The following is a 23,364-nucleotide window of genomic DNA, read 5'->3' on the forward strand; positions in this document are numbered from 1 at the left end:
ACAATGCCACCAGCCACACTGCTCGTTCTGTGTGGGATTTCCTCCAAGACAGGAATGTCAGTGTTCTGCCATGGCCAGCGAAGAGCCGGATCTCAATCTCATTGAGCACATCTGGGACCTGTTGGATCAGAGGGTGAGGGCTAGGGCCATTCCCCCCAGAAATGTCCGGGAACTTCAGGTGCCTTGTTGGAAGAGTGGGGTAACATCTCACAGTAAGAACTGGCAAATCTGGTGCAGTCCATGAGGAGATGCACTGCAGTACTTAATGCAGCTGGTGGCCACACCAGAAACGACTTACTTTTGATTTTGACCCCCCCCCCCCTTTGTTCAGGACACATTGTTCCATTTCTGTTAGTCACATGTCTGTGGAACTTGTTCAGCTTATGTCTCAGTTGTTGAATCTTATGTTCATACAAATATTTACACGTTAAGTTTGCTGAAAATMAACGCAGTTGACAGTGAGAGCACATTTCTTTTTTTGTTTATATCTTTGTAGACTTGTTTGYTTACATTTACCCTAATCTTTCGTGTACAGGCATAGTCATAAATTACATTTGTGAGATTTAGGTTCAGGTTTGCAGAGATTATATTTACCCCAAGTAGGCTATTTATAATTATGGATATTATAATTATGTACATTAATAATGTTATGAGAATAACTGGTTTAGAAAAAACTTGGACATGGCTATGGTTAAATATAATTATTTATTAAACAATTGTTAATCAAAAATTAAATTGAATGTTAAAAAAACATCTAGAAAAATTACATATTGTACAAATGACGGCTCCTATTTCAACTTGACATAGAAAACTAGAAAGGCACTGTGCAGTGAAGTCTGCCGGGCAATATATTAAAACATTTACAACAAAAATTACTTTTTTACAGCATCACTAGAATGGTCCACCATGAAAAAAAATGACATAGCATGTACATATAGGCAATGTTGTGAGAATCTCTGGGGGTAAAACTAGAACAATACCTGCAGAAAAGCAGGCCTTTTCTACTTCACTCTTAAAATCCTTACATCCAGTACTCAATCCATTCTTGAGGTTTTGGTTCAAGTTTAGGTAAATCAATCAGACCTGGGTCAAATTCATATTTCAAATACTTACAAGTTTGAGGTGGGTTGGATTTAGCTTGGAGTTTAGACTTTTGGAACTAATTCAATTGGTTCCATTGTACAGGAACATCTAAATGAACCACTTTGAATGAATTTGACACGTGTTTGACCCAGGAGACAAATATACAGAAGCATGGTTTGACAACATGAAAAGTAACGTACCTTTAACACACTGCCCAGTATGAGACAGGAGAAACATTAAGAGCGAACAATGAGGCTTATATCTGGAAAGGAGTGTGAGAGGCGATCTGAACTGGGGACAGAAAGCCTTACAAAACACAGCAGCGAATTGTCAGGGGTGCATTTGTTAGTGCAAACCATTTAACAAAAGTTAGTGTTTCTTATTGAACAAGTTCAGGTTAGTCACTCCCCGTTTCATCCATTTGGTTCCTAGTGAATACACCCCTGGGATGGCAGGGTTAAAAAGGCAGCTTAGAACATACGCCAGATACCAATGACTTGAGATGCTTCTCTCCTAACAATTATTAAAAAGTGGTCCAATGTAGCTGTTATCTCAATATAAAATTATTTGTGGGTAACAATTAAGTACCTTACTGTGATTTGTTTTCAATTAAAATGTAATTTAAAAAAAAAAAAAATAGCTTCTTAGGAAAGAGCAAATTCTCAAGCAAGAATTTGATAGGACTGTATGGGAGTGCTCTGAGTGGGGAGGGGGAAAGTGAAAACTAGCTGTTATTGGCAGAGAGGTTTGGAACTCTTTTGAATTGGTCGATCAACTCATTTCTGCCTGGTGATGTCAACAGGCAGGTCAAAACTCAGTCTCACCACAACAGGCTGACATTTCAGGCAGTCTTTTCAAACAGCTTTTACACTAAAATTATATTATAATTTTCACAATTTAACAGTATTATTCCAACAGTGTGGAAATATATACTGTATAAAACACAGGGAAAGCAAGTTTGACTGCACTGGGCCTTTAAAACACTCATTCAACCTCGGACTGGAACAGATTCACCTAACACCAGGTGCCTCTGTGGCCACATAGGGGGAACCCTTGGGACTTATTTTAAAGTAGTGCTCCAACAAAAACAACGCATAAGTGTACACAAACTGAATCTCCCTTATTCCATGACTGCATCAACACTGGACATTCAAAGTAAAAACCTGCTCAAGGAGGATTTACCTCACCTTGTTACATTGTTACATAGGCAGAAGTTGCGCAGTCACTGTAGAACAATGAAATGACCGTAATTCGAGAAATAAATACAAGCATTTCATAGATTTTCTGGCTAAAGTGTAAATTGGTTAYAGATGAGTTATTGTCATTGTTACATTTAGTTTATTTGATCATCTCTGGAGGGGAAAAGTGGTTTCGTGGGAGACATTCTTCAGTGAGCCAACCTGTGAATGACCTTGGAAGTAAGTTCGAGCAGGTCCCTGCATCGACCAAGAACCATCCTAGGTTTGGATCCTCTTTCGTAATTTATTTTTGGCTTTCTACTGTGCAAATCCACAATTACTGCTGCTGCCATCTAGTGGCCACAATCACAATCACATGAAGACCGTTGTGCAGGCGTGGACTCCTGAGACTACTGCTGAACTGAAGAATACTCTTCAGACTTTTGCTGCCTCTGGGAGTTACCAATCTCTTTGGCATTCCAGATTCATGTCTGTCTTCTGATATGACATCTCTACAAGCAAATAAGCATCACCGCAAGAGGATTCAAAACTTGTAGGAGATGACATTTTTTCTAACTGTTGCTTTCGTACCAGGCCTCTTCAACAGTAGACTTTCCATCATAGAAACCCATGTTCATCAAGTCCTTTGGGTGTAACAGGATTCCATTTAGCTATAGTTTTACTGGAGTAGTAACCTGCGAAAGACAGGAACATATATTAGAATATGCCAAGAAAACATATTATTCACCCCTGTAATAGACTTCTAATGAAAGTTTTTATAACATTTATTGATGACCCAAAAAATCTATAGTAGAAAACATGCATTCACTTTGGTCACATTAAAACCACAAATGGTGACATGGGTATGACCACAAACAACTAGGGCTCCAAGTGTCTTCCAATTTCCGTGGCAAATTATCTACAGAGAGCTCCAGTTACCTGATTCAGGCTGGCTCTTAGGGGGCTCTGTAGGTTGGGCCTCTGGGATGGGGAGTCCCCCCTCTCCCAGGTCACTCTCACCAGACGACACGTGTTGTTCCCCGCCTTTAGCGTTCGTCATCARGTACAGGGCGGGCCTCTGGTGGTATTTTGCCCGGTATGTGTCTGTCATACAATTGTCCACAGAGAAGTAGGTGGTGGGGAGGCCCATAGGTAGAACCATCTCCCCTGTCACCGGGGAGTCTAGGTCGTCCGTGTCGTCCCCTGGCACTGAACTGGGAAACTTCTCCTCTCCGCTCTCACTGGCCGACAGATCGTTCCGGTCCTGGTCCGACGAGCCTGACTTGGAGCTAGCGTCCGATGAGAGCTTGTGGTCGGCGGGCGTCTCAATCCACCTGCGGAGGATGGTTTGGGAGAGTATCGGCCCGTTTTTGGCCTCGTTCCTGGCACTTGTGCAAATGGGCTCCTGGAGCTGGGGAGCGCGGAAGCCCGACTGGTCTGTCAACCGGTGGATGTTGGTCTTGGGAGGGAGAAGTGGGGCCAGGATGTGGTAGTGGGGCTGGGGGGAGCGGTCTTTGGTTACCAGGGGCTTGGTRTCTRCCTGTTCGGAGAAGGAGCCGGCGAGGTCGCCATAGCTGTTCCACTCTGAGCTGCTGGTCTTGGGCAGGTATGGGGGAATAGGGCTGACCGGGCTGGGGCTGCCATCGATGTTATCCTCCTGCTCGTCATCCAGACCTTCCGTCCTCTCCAGAATTCCATGCGTATATCGGAAGGCTCTTCTTCTGTCGCAAGAAGAATAGGACATACATCAATATATTTTCAAACTTGAAGGAAAACAGTCTATCCAGAATAAGATGTAATACTTTATCACAAGCGTCAATACTGGCACATCAAAATGGGTCAATAGTTTCCATTACTTTTCAGMTATAATAAAGAATCAAAGAAAGAAACCATTCACTCTAATGAAAGTAGTACAATGATAATGCTTTACGTTTGTGAACTTGGACTCAATTTTAGGAGATGTGCGTCTTGCAGGTCTGGAAACTTTGCTGGGTGTTCACCTGGAATAGATTAATACATTCATTAGATTTGGTAAATTGCTACTAATTTGCTAAAGCATTTGACATACCCTGCATAAGGTATGAATTTATTGCTATTATAAGACTGATTATAMTTGGCATATGTTCCTCTATATCTAGTAAAACATACAAAACACAACCAAAACGCTTAGCCCAAAACACTTAGAAACAACACTGCCCTATTCTGAATCAAGTACCAAAAATGACTTCTCTAAAAAAAAAAAAAAAATCTTACCCTCACTGACACACACAAACTACTCATATTGCTGTGCCTCTGCTTTGATCCCATGTTCGAACAGGGTCACAGTTTTCCTGCCCGTCTCTAGCACAGACATGTTATCTAACTGGGGTCATGTTAAGGGCCTAGCCAGGTGCTGGGGGAAGAGGTATCAAAGTAGAGCGGCAGTCTGGTAGAGTGCCCCCGGGCCCCCCTGTGTACCACTGTCTGATCTGGCATGAGCGAGGCTGAGGCCCCTCAAAGGGAGCCGGAGCTGAAGTACCAAGCCGATGCCCATTTGCTAGCCTTCAGGRTAACGATGCTAATCCTTGCTAARGKAAAGTGAGAACTTAAACAAAYATATAAACGCAACATGTAACAATTTAAAAGATTTGAATGAGTTACAGTTCATAAGAAAATCWGTAAATTTAAATAAATTCATTAGGCCCTAATCTATGGATTTGACATGACTGGGAATGCAGATATGCYTCGGTTGTTCACAGATACCTTTAAAACAAAGTAGGGGKGTGGATCAGAAAACCAGTCAGTATTTGGTGTGACCACCATTTGCCTCATGCAGCGCGACACATCTCCTTCGCATAGAGTTGATCAGGCTGTTGATTGTGGCCTGTAGATTGTTGTCCTATTCCTCTTCAATGGCTGTGCGAAGTTGCTGGATATTGATGAGATCCAGAGCATCCCAAACATGCTCAATGGGTGACATGTAAGGTGAGTATGCAGGCCATGGAAGAAATGGGACATTTTCAGTTTCCAGGAATTGTATACAGATCCTTGCAACATGGGGCAGTGCATTATCATGCTGAAACATGAGGTGATAGCGATGGATGAATGGCCCAACAATGGGCCTCAGGACCTCGTAACGGTATCTCTGTGCATTCAAACTGCCATCGATAAAACTGCTATTGTTTTTGTTGTCGATAGCTTATGCCTGCCTATACCACAACCCCACCATGGGACACTCTGTTCACAACATTGACAATAGTAAACCGCTCTCCCACAAGACGCCATACACACGGTCTGCAATCTGCACGGTACAGTTGAAAGAGGGATTCATCTGTGAATTGCACATATCTCCAGRGTGCCAGTGGCCATCGAAGGTGAACATTTGCCCACTGAAGTCGGTTACGACYCCGAACTGGGGTCAAGACGCCGGTGAGGAAGACGAGCATGCAGATGAGCTTCCCTGTGACGGTTTCTGACAGTTTGGGCAGAAATTCTTTGGGTGTGCAAACTCAGTTTCATCAGCTGACAGACTGGCTGGTCTCAGACGATCCCGCAGGTGAAGATGCCGGATGTTGAGGTCCTGCGCTGACATGGTTACACGTGGTCTGCAGTTGTGAGGCCGTTTGGATGTACTGCCAAATTCTCTAAAATTACATTGGAGGTGGCTTATGGTAGAGAAATGAACATTAAATTCWCTGGCAACAGCTCTGGTGYACWTTCCTGCAGTCAGCATGCCAATTGCACGCTCCCTCTAACTTGAGACATCTGTGGCACTGTGTTGTGTGACAAAACTGAACATTGTAGTGGCCTTTTATTGTCCCCAGCGCAAGGTGCACCTGTGTAATGATCATGCTGTTTAATCAGCATCTTGATATGCCACACCTGTCAGGTGGATGGATTATCTTGGCAAAGGAGAAATGCTCAATAACAGGGATGTAAACAAATTTGTGCACAAAATTTMAGAGAAATAATCTTCTRGTGCATATGGAAAATGTCTGGGATCTTTTATTTCAGTTCATGAAACATGGGACCAACAATTTACATTTATATTTTTGTTCAGTGTATAAGCACACTGAGAATGTGGGTGTGTTTGCAGCACTGTGTCGGGCTTTGAACAGCTGACTGGGTTGGAGACGTGAGCGAGTGGCTTAGGATATCTGTGGCGCGTCAGCACACTCGACATTCTCCCTTTCCTTTTTTTTTTTTGCACTCTCCGCAGGAGCATTACTGTCTAAATCCCTTCTGCTGGCATGCTATTATTACGCTGGGATCGGACTCCAGAGTCCAGGCTCTGTTTTCATTCTTTTTTTCTCTCCCTCCCCTCCCAACGCTGCGTGTTTTTAAGCCGCTAAGTCCGTGTGGCGATTCTCAATTTGATGCTGTTGATTTGTAATGTGGACAAGCAACCCAAACAATACGAATATGAAAAACAAAGCGGGGATGCAGTTTACAGCCCTCCACACCATTGCTCCTTACTGTAGCAAATCCTGTCTCTTCTTTACGGTGTGTGGGCTGTTGCCAAGAGAAAACTTGAGGGACCGGGGAGAGTAGCTGCTTTATAACAAAAGAGCAAGGCGGCTGCGGTCGCACTTTAAAATCACAAAATGTTTCAGACATCAGCAATCAGATTAATATCTAATCAATGGCTGAATAATCTCTTAAGTGATTAACGGCAGAGTCGGGGTCACTAATAGCATTGTGGTGCACTTTTCCTTTAGTGTTACAAATATAACCATTAGAGAGCCACAAAGTCATTGAGGTAGGGTGCATTAATAAAGTCATGTGGTTTTGGTTAATTTCCTAGAAGTTAGGGGCACCACAAGTTCAATAGTATAGTTCAAAAACTGTGTGGCTAACAGTTGCATTAAGTTGTTTGTGCTGGCATAAGAAACAATATGGGTAAGCTTGGGTCCTTATTGAATCAAAACCGCTAATATATACAAATTTAAACAATTTTTCCTCACAACGACACTTAAAATACATTTGTTTACTGGATGATTCCAAATGAGAACATGCACTTTGAAACCCAGTTACTCTCTTTGATTGACTYTGGCCTCTGGTGTTTCTGTGTACGTCATTCAGTATTTAGTGTTCCAGCAGTGACGGTTTTGAAGATACCATCTCTGTGGACSTAAATCGCCGYTCCCATTTCAGTGAATGGGACTACACAGAGCAGCCGAAAAGGACACCTTCTCATGTGKCGAAAGCCAATCAAATCATCATCTTACTAATCACAGTAGTGATGTCATTTTGTTTCAAAAGCTCTACCATCATAACTCAGCATCTTTGTGTGAGCGTCAGGTTATTTTGCAAATCACGAACTCCAACCTCGCCCAGTTTTTTTTTTAGGATAACACCAGAATGTTTTGACAGCTCTTTGAACGTCTTAAATAGCTGTGTTGATGCAACAAAATGAGGCAACGTCAGGCGTTTCAATTTTAAGATTGCAGAGCCAAGATTTGTAGACCTCAGGGTTTTCTGCTGATCTGCAGTCCTTCAAAATCCGCAACATCAATCATACTTGCATTCACATTGCAATTCAGTTTCTTGTGTGAATCAATTATGGGAGGAGAAAAAAGTTAACCGTGGTAAAAATGTAGAGCTTTCGATAAATCTAATAGTGAACTGATGGTGATCAAAGTGATCAGGGGACAAAAAAAACTGCCAAGAGTATTTATTGACATCTAATAAATGGTTCCTCGTCCAGCTTGAAACACCAATAGCACACAGATCAGAGGAATATAACTCAAGCTGGTATGGATGGCAGGGACACAAAGATATAGGATCTCGCAAGCTTACGACTCTTCGCGTTGKTCAGATTCAGTTTTAAACTCAACTTCTGTACTTCAATATATGAATCAATCATTTCAACTCCATTTACTTAGGCAGTTTGTTTAAATTCAATTATGAAATAATGGACCATTTGGCCACTAAGTCATTTCATTTCAAAATCATTACGAATTTCGTACAATATTTGAGAAAGTTATTAAAAGGGTTTGATCGGGATCTTAAGCACCTACACGTGTAACATATTGTACAAATTATCACTTGTAGGGTATTATACGAATTGCAGGAAAAAAACAATTTGTTGTACACAATTTTGGCTCACGATCACTACTTTCAAAACTACTAGCTGAAATTATACAAAACATTTCTAGCATCACTTTAAACCCCAACCCTGTCCATATTGTCTATAAATCCAATCATCACTCAACGTAATCCATCCACTCTGTATGGTTTATAGGTGTGTTGAGACGCTGATCTAAGAACATTAAACCTAAAAAGGCCCGATATTAATGTGTACTCTATCTGAGGGCGTTAACACATAAGTCACTGGCTTGTTAAGTGGTGTCAATGGGCTAGCTAAGCCTGGGAGCGTGGGAGCATTAAAACCCAGCTCCCAATCCGCCATAGGCTTCGTCCCCTATATATTACACTACCAGGCCCATAAAGCACTGGTCAGAAGTAGTGTACTATACACAGTGTACAAAATATMAACACCTGCTCTTTCCATGGCAGACTGACCAGGTGAAAGCTATGTTCCCTTATTGTTAAGTGTTAAATCAACTTCAAAATCAGTGTAGATGAAGGGGAGGAAACAGGTTAAATAAAGATTTTTAATCCTTYAGACAATTGAGAATGTGTACCATTCAGAGGATGAATGGGCAAGACAAACGATTTAAGTGCCTTTGAACYGGGTATGGTAGTAGGTGCCAGGCGCACCGGTTTGTGTCAAGAATGGTCCACCAACCAAAGGACATCAAGCCAACTTGACAACTGTMGAAAGCATTGGCGTCAACATGGGCCAGGATTCCTGTGGAACGCTTTCGACACCTTGTAGAGTCCATGCCCCGGCGAAATGAGGCTGTTCTGAGGGCAAAAGGTGGAGGTGCAASTCAATATTAGGAAGGTGTTCCTAATATTTGGTATACTCAGTGTATAGGAAATAGGATGTKATTTGGTACAGGACAGWGAGAAACCCTGCATGGAAAAMGCTTTATGTTAATAATTTCCATTAATTTAATATAGGTTCTTCTATTTACTATGTTCATTCAAATATGTGAGTATTAAAAAGGGAGATATATTGATAGCAAACATGACTGGATGAATGTTTGAAATTAATATGCAAAAGAGGCCTATTAATTCCTTGAGAAAGCAGACATGGCTTTTGGTTGTGCTTGGTTATCCATTGGGAGTCAAAAGGCACTCTTTCCATCTCAACAGGTGGAAGCAGCAGAGATAAGACCTGCTCTCAAAGCAGTGGGCGCGCACACACACACAAAGTCTTAGACACACACTAATACACGCCACCACAAATGCTTGAGCACAATGACGATCACTTGTTTGCTCAAAATCTTCCGTATTTCACAATCAAATGAACACCTACATAGCAATAAGTTGTCAGCATTGATGAATAGAGATAGTTTGTGTCTTGGTAACAGAGGTTGGTGCATTGAAAAGGACGGGTAATTATCGACTGCAAAATGTCACTTTCATTGTTAATGAGACAGGTCCATATTTGGTCTAAGGGGGCATATTCAGGTAGCATTAGGGATGTTGTGCTAACACGATAGCAAAACAACAGTTAGCACTGCAGAGCGTGTGACTGTGGTCTCCAGACGAGCGTCTGGGGAACCGCAGGAGCCAATCGGAGTAAATCAAGTGAGGGCATGATTTACTGCTTGGATATGGCTGTTTGAAGCGGCTGGACTTTCTCCCCCCCAGCGGCCGTGACCTTTCGAAACCGTCACACACACAGAATGCCTTCTCGAAAGGCATTGCATCCATTTTAGTACGCTGTGMTTAGGCTGGCATACCGGCAACAGAGAATATAGCGCTGTCATTTAGGTGGGCAAAATCTGGATGGCTGTTCCAGAAGAGAGACATCCACATTCTCAACTTGTATTACTGTTGTTTGTAGARGTAACACTGTATATCCAGACAAAGCAAAGGTTTGTGGTTTCTAAAATGGTGTTTACTATTTACATCWTAGATTATTATTTATCGTTTTGCAGTCTATTCTCCCACCCACACAGCCATGTGCTTTTAAAAAGGATTTTAGCCTCTAATGGACCTCTGGAATCTACTCAGACGTAACTGCAGCACAGCCCAGGCCAGAGTATCACAGCTGAATTCCAGCCAAATTGACTTCAAAACACTGTAGCTTGTCAATACAATRTGCAAATGGCAGGGAGCAGAGGCAACATCCCAGGCACAAATAGGGTGACTACATCGAACACTCAGGTTATCAACAAGTAGTGATGGGGGAACAAAATCAATAGTTAGCTATCGGGATATTATTTTTAATGATATATTGCTATATTATMTTTTGCACCAATTGGCTGTACCTGGACCAAAACTCCATTCATAGCCTGTTCTCCATCTTATAGTGAGCAGTTTGTTTTCAGCACTTATTTCCATGACTGATCAAAAATTGTTTCCTCATGGCTCTCKCTTGTCCCTCTGCAGCAGACATAGGGTGAATCGCAATACATATCGTATCGGCACCGAAGTATGATGAGTCCAAATTTGAGATTTTAAGTTCCAACCTCCGTGTCTTTGTGAGACGCAAATCGGAAATATGACATTTTGTTACAGAAAAATATCAGAGGCCAAGTGCAAGGCAATGAATCAACATGGTGCCGGAACAATTAAATCAAATTATTCTATTGTCGTCCTACTGTGTGTGCAATAAGCTACAAAAAATATTAAAATCTATTCCATTGGTCACCACTGTTTTCAAATGAAAAACAACTGCTAAAAGTGACCGATTTAAAAGCAGGGGAACAGAAATCCCAGCGGTGAGAAATACATCAAGGCTTAAAAGCATTTGTTTCCTTGCCAGGGAGTATTTCCACATGGATTGCTCTGCTCTGCATACAAAGACGCTCAAGGGCTAGCACAGGGCCCCCCACAAAACACTACCCTTTTCCCGCTTCAATTAGTCAGCTCACCAGACTTACATAAAACCAACCCACCTTCCCTCTGTTCTAAACACTGGTTGAGACCTCGCATTCACCCCATTCGTTCTTATGAAGAAGGGACACAATAAAAGGAGGGGAGGAGAAAATATTTTGGGCCACAGAAAATTGCATTTTATTTATGTGCATGAGGGAATTCCACCTTCTGACAGGCCCGGTCGTGGCATTTTCTGCTCAGCTGGGCACAGCTGGGAGGCCCCCGCAAGCTCGCTCATCATCCCTGCTCTGTAAGGACAAACTCCATGGATTTCAATTCTGAGAATTGGTGACGGGTGTTTAAAGGGCTGCCGTAGATTGGAGCATTACAAAACAATGTTTTTTCTCTGGTGGACTAGATGGATCAGACAGTGGGAACATGTGATGAAAATCAGAGAGTATACGTAAGGGGTGTCTGAGCTAGGGATGTAACAAATGGAGAAAAAAATCTTAACGTTTAAACTGCCATTTTTTACCGGTTTTGGGTTAAAACGGATAGAAATATTCATAAAAATCAACATGAATTCACAACAGAGCTGCGCTGCTGCCAGCAATTGTCCTCAAATCGATTCGGCTAGGAGTCGACTCCTAAGATTCCGTTTTTTTGAACGGAGGAGACTGATTAGTTGCCGTACTTCCGAGAACACAAACACACGCATCTTTCATAGCGAGCCAGCGAGGGATGGGGAGAGAGAGGAGGGGCACAGTATAGGCAGGTCAAACACCAGGCAGATAGATATGTCTAGTACACGGTTCTGACTCTATCGCAATGGAATGCTTTATCTCACAATTTCTTGGCTTGCAATGTCTCGCAACTTCAGTAAAGCAGGGCCTAGCATCAAGGAATAGGCTAAGATATAATACACACAACAGACCGAAGACCGAACACACACTTGCATCATTACCGAAGAGAAAGAGCAGTGGTGTAATAATTAGTCCAAACAGTATGCAACTAAAACAAGAGTTTTTATCATTGTTCAGGGCAGGACACATCCTATTATTCTGTGCACTGCACAGAACACAAACTTTCCTCTGGAAAAGGTCAGATCCAGTAAATGAGGAATCGGTCTCACATGTACTTCCATACAAAATCTCCATCATTGGGCTATGACCTTAGCACAACTGATGGGACCATAAATCAAGGAAATTACAGAGTGGTGTTTCTTAATATCGCTAGACCTTATACTGCACATTAAATTTATCGGGGGAAATTAAACTTTAGGACCTAATGACAAAGATTATCATTCTCTGATGATAATGACTCCACCAGTCGTCCTTCCCTCCATATCAGACATAGTGGCTGACAGAAAATTATATATTTCCTACCATCAGAAAGGTTCAGCTGCCTCTTTCACCCATCGTCACTTTACACAACAATCCATTTAGTCTASATGAGGTCTCATCCAGGTCGCCAAAATATTGACTTGAAATTAGGACAGCTGCCTCGTTTAATCATTTTTGRGTGTTCTTGCTTTGGGCAAAAGTGAGAATTTTGCCAGATGCTTTGGCTTTTCTGAGAACTAACAAACAAGGACAACATCATTAAAAAGTACCTGAGAAGCAGGTGTACAAAACTAGCAAAACAAATAAGGAGTCGTGTACGTGAAAGCCGAAAGGCAACTGGCACAAAGCATCATGGGAAGGCCGGACAACTAATGGTGAATTACCAGTGTTTGGAGGGAAAGCTGATCCTAGATCTGTACCTACTGTAGGGGAAACTTAACCCTGTAGTGCTTACCATAGGAGAAAGAGGAGTGCAAGATGTCAGTCTTGGAGTCGTCACCTCTCCGGTGAGGGAAGGGATCCCTGAAATTCACAAATTGGGTAGGGCTGAGTCAAACGCTGACACCACATGAAAAAGGCCTTTCTTTCTATGCATGTCCCATTGTATGGTGTCTCTCGACATGCAGGTTTTTCCAACCTTTTAAAGAGATTATTTTGGATCTAAACTGCTAGAGTAAACACAGAAATAACACCCCCACCCACCCAGATCCACGCCACACTACTTTGTTCTGTGAATGATTTATTCATGAGTAATCTGATACTAAATCTACAAAACAGCTTTTTTATTTTAGTCCATGCATGGCTCACATTCATTTCTCTTCTCAGTTTGGTGCATTGGTGAATTCAGGTGACTGAGAAGAGTCAACACCAATTGTGCCCTAACAGGAATGGAGCACTGAATTGAGGGGTGTCAATACAATAGGCTATAGTGTGGCACTATCACCTCTTAAAATCAACTAGCAATAAAGTTCAGTGATCTACAGACGCATGTAAAGAGATTATCTACGTACATTAAGGCCTTTTAGAGATTTCACTTACACATTTTGACATGGGTTTCTTGGTCAAGTAAAGTATCTACACTGAGTGTACAAAACATTATAAACACCTGCTCTTTCAATGACAGACTGACCAGGTGAATTCAGATGAAAGCTATGATCCCTTATTGATGTCACTTGTTAAATATACTTCAATCAGTTTAGATGAAGGGGAGACGATTCTTTAACCTGAGACATGGATTGTGTATTCGTGCCATTCAGAGGGTGAATGGGAAATACAAAATGTTTAAGTGCCTTTGAACGGGGTATGGTAGTAGGTTTGTTTCAAGAACTGCAACACTGCTGGGTTTTTCACGCTCAACAGTTTGTGTGTATCAAGAATGGCCCACCACCCAAAGGACATCCAGCCAACTTGACACAACTGTGGGATGCATTGGAGTCAACATGAGCCAGCATCCCTGTGGAATGCTTGACAACTTGTAGAGTCCARGCCCTGACGAATTGAGGCTGTTCTGAGGGCAAAAGGGGGTGCAACTCAATATTAGGAAAGTGTCTTAATGGTTTTTTTTTCACTCAGTGTATATAGTCCCATATAGTCGTAGTACTGACTCAAAAACAAATCATTCACTCATTGAGTAATGTATTTATATCATATATTAATCCATTTGAATTATATACATAGTACAATATGTGAATGAATCCCTATCTTGTTATAATGACTACACTATTGTCAGTAGACGCTGGATTGCGTAACGCATTTTGGTCAGACTGGTGTTGGCCCATCGACTGACTGTGCCTCTTGGGAAGAAAGCAGTCGTCAGCTAGTTGGGATCATTATCACCAGACACACTGGCGAGCCGACACTGAAGACCCTAGCACAACCTCGGTAGATTCTGCTCTTTGTGCACGTATGTAAAAAACATTTTTTTTAAAGGTCATGCTTCACTCAGAATGGGTTGTTTGCCATTTCTGAATAATTAGACTGTGCAGAGATTTTGAAGTTGAGTCGAATCATAACATGAGTTGCGAAGAGATTATAGCTGGAGGGAGGCAGTGAGTGAATAAAAGGTGTCTCAAAATAATCTGATTAGAACAGAATGAAAAATCCAAAAGTAGCCTATACAGTGCATTCAGAAAGTATTCAGAATTCTTGACTTTTTCCACATTGTTACGTTACAGCCTTATCCTAAAATCCTCAATCTACACACAATACCCCATAATGACAAAGCAAAGACAGGTTTTTAGAAATGTTTGCAAATGTAAAAAAAAAAAAAAAGCTGAAATACCTTATTTAAATAAATATTCAAACACTTTGCTGTGAGACTTGAAATTGAGCTCAGGTACATCCTGTTTCTATTGATCACCCTTGATGTTTCTACAACTTGATATGAGTCCACCTATGGTACATTTTATTGATTGGACATGATTTGGAAAGGCACACACCTGTCTATATAAGGTCCCACATATTGACAGTACATGTCAGAGCAAAAACCAAGCCATGAAGTCGAAAGAATTGTCCGTAGAGCTCCGAGACAGGATTGTGTCAAGGCTCAGATCTGGGGAAGGGAACCAAAACATTTCTGCAGCATTGAAGGTCCCCAAGAACACGGTGGCATCTTCCTAGACCTGGCCACCTGGCCAAACTGAGCAATCAGGGGAGAAGGGTCTTGGTCAGGGAGGTGACCAAGAACCCGATGGTCACTGACAGAGCTCCAAAGTTTCTGTGGAGATGGGAGAACCTTCCAGAAGGACAACCATCTCTGCAGCACTCTACCAATCAGGCCTTTATGGTAGAGTGGGCAGACGGAAGCGACTCTTCAGTAAAAGGCACATGACAGCCCACTTGGAGTTTGTCACAACGCACCTAAAGGACTCTCAGACCATGAGAAAGATTCTCTGGTCTGAATAAACCAAGATTGGACTCTTTGGCCTGAACGCCAAACATCACATCTGGAGGAAACCTGGCACCATCCCTACGGTGAAGCATGGTGGTGGCAGCATCATGCTGTGGGGATGTTTTTCAGRGGCAGGGTCTGGGAGACTAGATGAACAGAGAAAAGTACATTAAAAAACCTGCTCCAGAACGCTCAGTACCTCATACTGGGGTATAGGTTCACCTTCCAACAGGACAACGATCCGAAGCACACAGCCAAGACAACACAGGAGTGGCATCGGGACAAATAGCCTAGACAACGCAGGAGTGGCTTTGAGACAAGTCTCTGAATGTCTGTGTGGCCCAGCCAGAGCCTGGACTTGAACCCAATCGAACATCTCTGGAGAGACCTGTGCAGCGACGGTCCCCATCCAACCTGACAGAGCTTGAGAGGATCTGCAGAGGAAAATGGGAGAAACTCCCCCAATACAGGTGTGCCAAGCTTGTAGCGTCATACCCAAGACGACTACAGACTGTAATCGATGCCAAAAGGGCTTCAACAAAGTAGAGTAAAAGCTCTGACTACTTATGTAAATGTGATATTTCAATTTGCAAACATTTCTAAAAAACTGTTTTTGCTTTGTCATTAWGGGGTATTGTGTATAGATTGACGAGGGGAAAAAATTACTTAATCCATTTTAGAATAAGGCTGTAACAAAATGTGGAAAAAGTCAAGGGGTATGAATACTTTCCAAATGCACTGTATATTAACTAAARGTCTTAGTGTTTCAAATGATCTTTTAAGAGAATCAACAGCACACAGAAAATATCACTCCTGTTTACCTTGTCAGGTGTACCTCAGGTTTGGGCCTCAGCTCTTTGGACGTGAAATTCTCCACCACGGGCGAGTCCAGGTTGGCCGAGCCGTTGCTAAGCCGGTCGCTGCTCTCGTATCCCGACTCGGTGCGCTGGATCTTCCAGTTGTCGCTGCGCACCTTCAGCGTGCTGACCTTTGACCTGTCCTTGCCCTCTGACTCCAGTGAACTGCGGCTATCGCCCGTCTCMGGCCGCTGCTCATCCTCGTAGATGGTCATCAGGCTCTTGGGCTTGTGCTCCTCACGCCCGCCCCATGTGAAGTCCTGGTCKTGTTCCCTGTCTCTTTCGTGGGAGGTTGGCGCCATCTCCTGGGTGGAGGGTCTCCGGTGGGGACTGTGCTGCCGGTGCTCCTGACTCCCTCCACCACCACCGCTTATCACACTATCCACATTTAGCACCTCGCGCATGGGCTTCCATGGCCGACTTGGCCTGCTGCTGCTACTGCTGCTGGAGCTGGAGTTACGGCCGCCCTCCCGGCTCCCAGGGCGCTCCCGCGATTCCTGGCTGCTGTCCGTGTCGTAGCCGTTAGAAAGCTGCTCTAGTCTCCGGCTGTAATGGCCGCCACCGGAGCCCTCGCTGCCGCTGGGCAGGGCTGGTAGTACCTGGACCCTGGAATGGGAGTGAGGAGGCCCCTCGTGAGAGGAGCACCTGCCGCCAAAGTGGGGGGTCCTCTCTGTCCTGGTGGGCCCTTTGCCCTGGCTGGCATACAGGCGCGTATCCAGGTACTGCTTGAAGCCYTTCTCCGGCGGGGAGGCAGAGCGCGAGTATCTCTCTGATATTGGATCTGAAAGAAAGAGAAGCAGAATTTTATGAGAATGTATTCAAGTGTAGTGTTTAGGAAGACATGAGCACACATTTTGTAAGGACATTGTCCAAGAAGTCTGTCTGCTACTTACAAGGATTTGGTAAGCTTTTTCTACAGATATTGCTCAAGATAATTTACCCTACATGTTAAAAGCTGCTGTCCTCATCAATTTGTTGGCTACAATGAGGTAGAAAATCCTCTAGCAAAACCTATTTAGAGCTTCATTGCAAGAAGCTGTTATTCCACATGACAAGTCAAATTTGTTCCATGTTTTCTTACAATATGAGACAAAATAAACACGTTGGGCGACCTCTGTCATTACAAAGTCGCCAAGGCTTGTCCGAAAAGAGGCAAACAAAACCCACTGAGTCGCATCAATTCATCTGAGGCCAAAGTAGGGTGCGAAGGGAGAGGACCTTACATTCTTAGGAAAATAACCTTTTCTGGTTGATGTCGCTAAGAAAGTCTATTTTTTCCACATGGGAAATGCTGATTCCAACATTGCCCTCGAGCTGGCGTAGTATCCAAACTGCCACCCTTAATGCCAAATGCCAGTGTATTGTGACACATTGTCAAATGCAACAATTCTGACTTTCAATGTCATTCCAAGCCAGCGTTTGCTAAGGAAGACCGCAGGGGTGTAGTGGAGTATGGGAACAATGAGGTTGTGGTCTGTTGTACGTCTGTAGACAAGAGGGAGGTGTAAATAATGGACGCCGGGATTCCGTGTGTGTCTCCGTGGCATAGCAGTATGGGTAACAACCGCACGCTGGGACATCTGTGGAGATATTAATGATGAAAGGTGGCCGTGGCCGTGTGCGTGTGTGTGTGTGTATGTCTGTATACAGTGCCTGTATACATACTCCCTGCTGGCTGTCCATGACTCCTTGAATAGAGGAGTCTGTGGCCTGGAGATGTGTATGACTTTGAGGACATAGTGTTTGTTTGTGTGTGTGTGTGTGTGTGTGTGTACACACACACACACACGTGTTTGTCTTTCAAGGACACCGAGTCACGCCGGCCACTTTCGAAAAATATGATTAGACTGGACATCTCCACTGGAACAGTACAGTGATATGTTATTGAGGGGGAGGGGTATGCAGTAAGGTATGCAGTAAGGTTAACTTGCTAAATATATGCCCTATTCATTTCCGTCTAACTTTATTTACTGATAGAGCTCTTCAACAAAGACTAACAGAAGACGCACTAAGGGACAATTACTCAACGTTAGGATGACCGGYTCCAATGGCTCTGTTGGATGGAGCATTGTCCTTCCAACACCACGGCTGTGGGTTTTGATGCCCACACATTCTACATATGTCCTGGTTTGGATATACATTTTATAACTGGAAGCGGTCTGGTATAAAAGTGTGTCTAAATCCCCATATTTATATGAATTAATAGCATGACAGGGCGTGTGATCTAGGATTGAGGCCTGCACTGAGGTCTCAGGTGTGCAGAGAGAGTTATGAGAGGTTACAATCCACAGCGCCTTAGGATGGAACCTCCCCTGAGAGACGGAGTCGCTATGGCTAGGGAATCTGCTGACAGGGAGCGCGAGAGTTAAATCACCTCGAGCGTAACTTGCTCTGTTAAACATGGCGTGTGTGAGAGACTCGTGTGATATTTGATGTGCGATTCTGTGCGCTTGTGTCCGTCMATGTAACAGTTTCTGTGAACTGGTCCAGCCACGTGTGTGCGTGCATGTGTACACACGTGCGACAAAGACGGTCTAACTATGCGTGTAGTGATGCTAACACGGCATGCTTGTCAGTTAGGATTGGAAGCTAAATGTCAACACAGTTACACTGTGCTAGATGAAAACAGGGAAACGTGTCCTGGTAACACCAACTGCAATATCCCAAATGGAGCCCTATTTCGTACATGGTGTACTACCAAAACCCTGTGGTCAAAAATATTGCATTATATAGAGAATAGGGTGCCATTTGCGATGAAGCCAATGTCTCCCATTGACACCAATTCTCCCTATTTGACCTGAACGCTAACTTTCTTGTTTTGCTATTTTTCCAAGTGTGAAGGGACGGAAAATCGTTAAAGACTCCAGCCACCCAAACCATAGGCTGTTCTCTCTGTTTCCGCATGGCAAGCGCTACTGGTGCATCAAGTCTGACACCAACATGCTACGGAACAGTTTCTATCCCCAAGCCATTAGACTGCTAAATAGCTAACAAAATAGCTACACGGATTGTCCAAGTTGATCCTTGTATTTTATTTTTACACTGTCTCTATGCACACTCATAGTGCCATACACACACTGACACGCCCACACACACACACACTCCCTCACATACAATCATCATATACACTGCTGCTACTCTGTTTATCATATATCCTGATGCCTAGTCACCTTACCCCTATACATATCTACCTCCATCACTCCAGTATCCCTGCATATTGTAAATATGGTAGTGGAACTGATCGTGTGTATAGCGTTAACTTGAAACTAAAACGATCAAGTACCTTTGAAGAGAGCTAGCCTGGGCACGAGCAGTATTATATATAGATTTATTCCGCTTACTTTAACTCACCTCCAGCCTCACCATTCATCAAAGCCATTATGCTAGCCTCTGTTAGCCTGGTGCATTCAATCATAATGGGACGTGAGCCTGGTGCTAACAGGGTGGCTAGTTCAATTTCAGTTCCTAGCACCTTGCCCCTAGTTCKAACCCATTTGGTGTTCACAGAAATGTAACGACTGAACAGGTGAGAGAAATACGACAGAGGGTTAGAGACCAAGGAGGAAAGGGGTGAAGTTGCCTGTAGACACTGACCTATGATCAATTTGGCATTTTCCTCCAATGGTTCAGGTTAGGCTTTGGGTATGCTGATCCTAGATCCATTCTTATGAACAATTTTAGAGATTGCTTTCATATTGATCTACCTTTAAGTCCCCCACCAACACACACAGCAAGCCACAACACCTTCGAGGGACTACTTATGGTTGGATGGGAGAAGGTAGACTATAGGAGGGTGGTAGTGGGTCTCATGTGGCCATAGATGTTGCCTTATTTCTATTGCTGGCCTAGATATAAGCCATATGGGTCCAGGGCCAGGAGTTCCATGATCCTACTCTCACATACTCTACTAACACTGTCGTGTGAACACTCAAGACATTGAAATAGCACCTACAGACAGCAGCTAGGAATCCAAATAGAACAGGGTATACACACTACCACAGTATCCAGTAGTGAGAGAATAGAGAACGGTACGTGGAAGGACCTGATTCAAAAGGGAGGGAGACATGATCCCCATCCTGACACATTGCTCCCAAACCACCCTGCCTGGTAGGCCATTACAGTGGAATGCTGGTTTGTTGTGCATTTTTATGTTGGTAATGATGTATTGCATGTGTACTGTTTAGAGCATTGTGTCAAGGATAATTTTCTATTTTCATTGGTGTGTGTGTGTGTGTACATGCATAGTGCAATGCCACTATCATTTCATATCAGTTACTTTTCCTCCCTGTGTGTGTGTGTGTGTGTGTGTGTGGTTGTGTGTCGTTGTGTGTGTTGTGTTGGTGTGTTTATTCAACCTTTATTTATACAGGTTGTTTTTTTTCACAGAGTTGAAATCTCTTTTTCAAGAGAGACCGTGTCCAACAGCAACAGGATGAACAAAGTTTCAGACAAAACAACTTACATGCACTAACACAACATTGAACAAAACTATAGACACACACACTACAACAATTACATAAACACAAATGTCATAACTAAAAAAACAGCTGTCCTAAAGACAATAACACTCTTCTATGATATTTACGTCGACCAAGGACATGTCTGTGTAAACTGTGTGTGTGTGTGTGTGTGTGGGTGTGTAGCGCCATACCTCGGTAGCGGGCGTCCTGTCTCCTCCTGTCTGTCCTGTCCTGGTCTCTCCTGGAGGGGTGCATTCCCCGGACCTCCCCTGCCTTCATGACCACCTCTCTGGAGATGTCCTTCAGACGGCTCTTAGGATCACTGGTGCCCAGCTTCACTGCACAATAAGGAGCAAGAAACACATTCTAGACTACATTCTATAACAGTCATTTTGAGAAACAAAGTGACTTCCAAGACACAACACAAGGAAAACACACCAAAAGGAACAAGTCGTCAAACACGAAGGGGTAAAGGTACAGTCCTTTCTACTGTACCTCTAATCCCAACAAACTACAGTCACTTAGGCCACCCCCACCCCATCTTCCACCTCCACCCCTCCTCCCTTCCATCCCCTGACTAGCCCCCTGGAGGCATTGAACAGTGCTGAGTTTAAGGAGAAGTTTAGGGCCGATCGATGTGCTGATGTACTACGCCAAGCTTTTCTGCTTCACGGGGGGAAATGCAGTGAGATGGAACCCGCGGAAGACATTTTCTCTCCTTCTATCCTCTCTGAGTCTCATCTCTGTAGCTTCTTCTCTCGTAAAGTAGGAGAAAGTCAGATACGATGGATAGAACTAAAAGCATGTGCTGCGGTCGTTGAAAATGCCAAACAACTGTGTAGCACAGAAAATGTGCTCGAAGAGGCTCTCTGTGAATAAGAACTGTGAAGTTTTCGGCTTCGCATTGAAATCAATGACGAGACAATTTTGCAAATTGCATAGTCACTCTATTGCCTGGATAGAGTGTCACGAGGACAATTCATCACTTTTCCCACAAGATACTTGACTGCTATTATTATTATTTTCAGTCATTCGGGTGGCCTTGCTGTTCTCAAAATCCCTGAGCGACTGGTAACTTTTCCAGTGCGGGGGGATAGAAAACAATCAAAATGCATAATATTGAGCTGATGGCTTTAAGCAGGGAGTAACAACAAAGGGGGACCTTCATAATAACAAAGGAATGTGCAATAATAACTAAGGCTGTGTCCCAAATGGCACACACTTTCCAATACAGTGCACTACTTTTGACACTGGTTAAAGGTAGTGCACTATATAGGGAATAGGGTGCTTAAACGAGTCAACCCTTAGGCTCTTTCCTTGCTTCTCTTGTGCGCTCTCGCTTGCCTCTTCTCCTTGGAGGTGTATGTGCTCCTGATCCCTCACTCCCATGTGTCCTCATTCCCTTCCTGTTCAATCATAAAGGTCACTTTTCAAACTCTGGCCCCCCTCCCTACTCTGCGCTTTGGTTGCCTTTATCCATGCTCCCCCCCCCCCCTTCTATAGTAACTCTGTAATCTACCTGCAATCTTCTCTACCTCTAACCCCATCACATCTTTCAGTCTCTTCTCTCAATATCTATCATGTACCTCCCAAATGTCTCACTCTGATAATACCCATTTTCCAAAGCTATGTGTAGAAATATCCCCCCCCGCCCCCAACCCCTTGTCGTACCTGGTCCACGGCCTCCGCCAGTCTGGCCACTGCCCCTGGTAAAGGTGGAAGGGGTCTGGCTATTCGGTTGGAAGCTGCTGGGGCCCAGCAGGGCATTCAGGTTCTCCCTGGTCAGGTCCAGTTTCTTGGGGCCCGGAAGTGGAGAGGAGGGAGCTGATTGGTCAAAAAGGAGGAGGGGGAACGAATCTTTATATTTGTATTTTTTTTAACATATGGATAGCCTATGTCTCTTCATGGTTCCGTTTCTACTGGTGAGACAAACCAGGGTGGGGATCAATTCCAACAAGCAATTCTTAGGTATTATGTTAAACTTCTTATGGCTGGGGGCAGTATTGAGTAGCTTGGATGAATAAGGTGCCCAGAGTAAACTGCCTGCTACTCAGGCCCAGAAGCTAAGATCTGTATATTATCAGTATATTTGGATAGAAAACAGTCTGAAGTTTCTAAAACTGTTTGAATGATGTCTGTGAGTATAACAGAACTCATATGGCAGGCAAAAACCTGAGAAACAATCCAACCAGGAAGTGGGAAATCTYAGGTTTGTAGTTTTGCCTATCCAATATACAGTGTCTATGGGGTCATATTGCACTTCCTAATGCTTCCACTAGATGGCAACAGTCTTTAGAACCTTGTTTGATGCTTCTACTGTGAAGAATGAGGGAATGAGAGCTGATTGAGTCAGGGGGCTGGCAGAGTGCCACTCGTTTCTAAAGACAAAGGAATTCTCCGGTTGAAACATTATTGAAGATTTATGTTAAAAACATCCTAACGATTGATTCTCTACATCGTTTGACATGTTTCTACGAACTGTAATGGAATTTTTTGACTTTGTCTGGCCTGCGCGTCATGAATTTGGATTTTTGAACTAAACGCGCGAACAAAAAGGAAGGTATTTTAACATATATTATGGACTTTATCGAACAAAACAAACATTTATTGTGGAACTGGGATTCCTGGGAGTGCATTCTGATGAAGATCATCAAAGGAAAGTGGATATTTATAATG

General features: G+C 43.4%; 1 protein-coding gene across 2 annotated transcripts in view; it reads right to left on the minus strand.

Moving 5' to 3' along the window:
• Positions 1-686: 686 nt before the first annotated feature.
• The window catches only part of LOC111954237 (inactive ubiquitin carboxyl-terminal hydrolase 53), a 69,545-nt gene continuing 46,867 nt past the window's right edge, over positions 687-23,364 (minus strand). The window contains exons 11-17 of one of the 2 annotated variants that reach the window (XM_023973806.2): positions 22,360-22,512; positions 20,880-21,026; positions 16,193-17,009; positions 12,936-13,003; positions 4,192-4,261; positions 3,201-3,979; positions 687-2,956 (exon numbers count right to left, since the gene is read on the minus strand). In XM_023973806.2, the coding sequence (XP_023829574.1) occupies positions 2,880-2,956; positions 3,201-3,979; positions 4,192-4,261; positions 12,936-13,003; positions 16,193-17,009; positions 20,880-21,026; positions 22,360-22,512 (2,111 nt within the window). In that variant the 3' untranslated portion in view covers positions 687-2,879. Of the gene's footprint in view, positions 2,957-3,200; positions 3,983-4,191; positions 4,262-12,935; positions 13,004-16,192; positions 17,010-20,879; positions 21,027-22,359; positions 22,513-23,364 lie in introns of both variants that reach the window. The other variant, XM_023973796.2, reaches the window with a different exon arrangement.

The sequence above is a fragment of the Salvelinus sp. IW2-2015 genome, linkage group LG3, assembly GCF_002910315.2.
Source record: "Salvelinus sp. IW2-2015 linkage group LG3, ASM291031v2, whole genome shotgun sequence".
Classification (NCBI taxonomy): Eukaryota; Metazoa; Chordata; class Actinopteri; order Salmoniformes; family Salmonidae; genus Salvelinus; species Salvelinus sp. IW2-2015.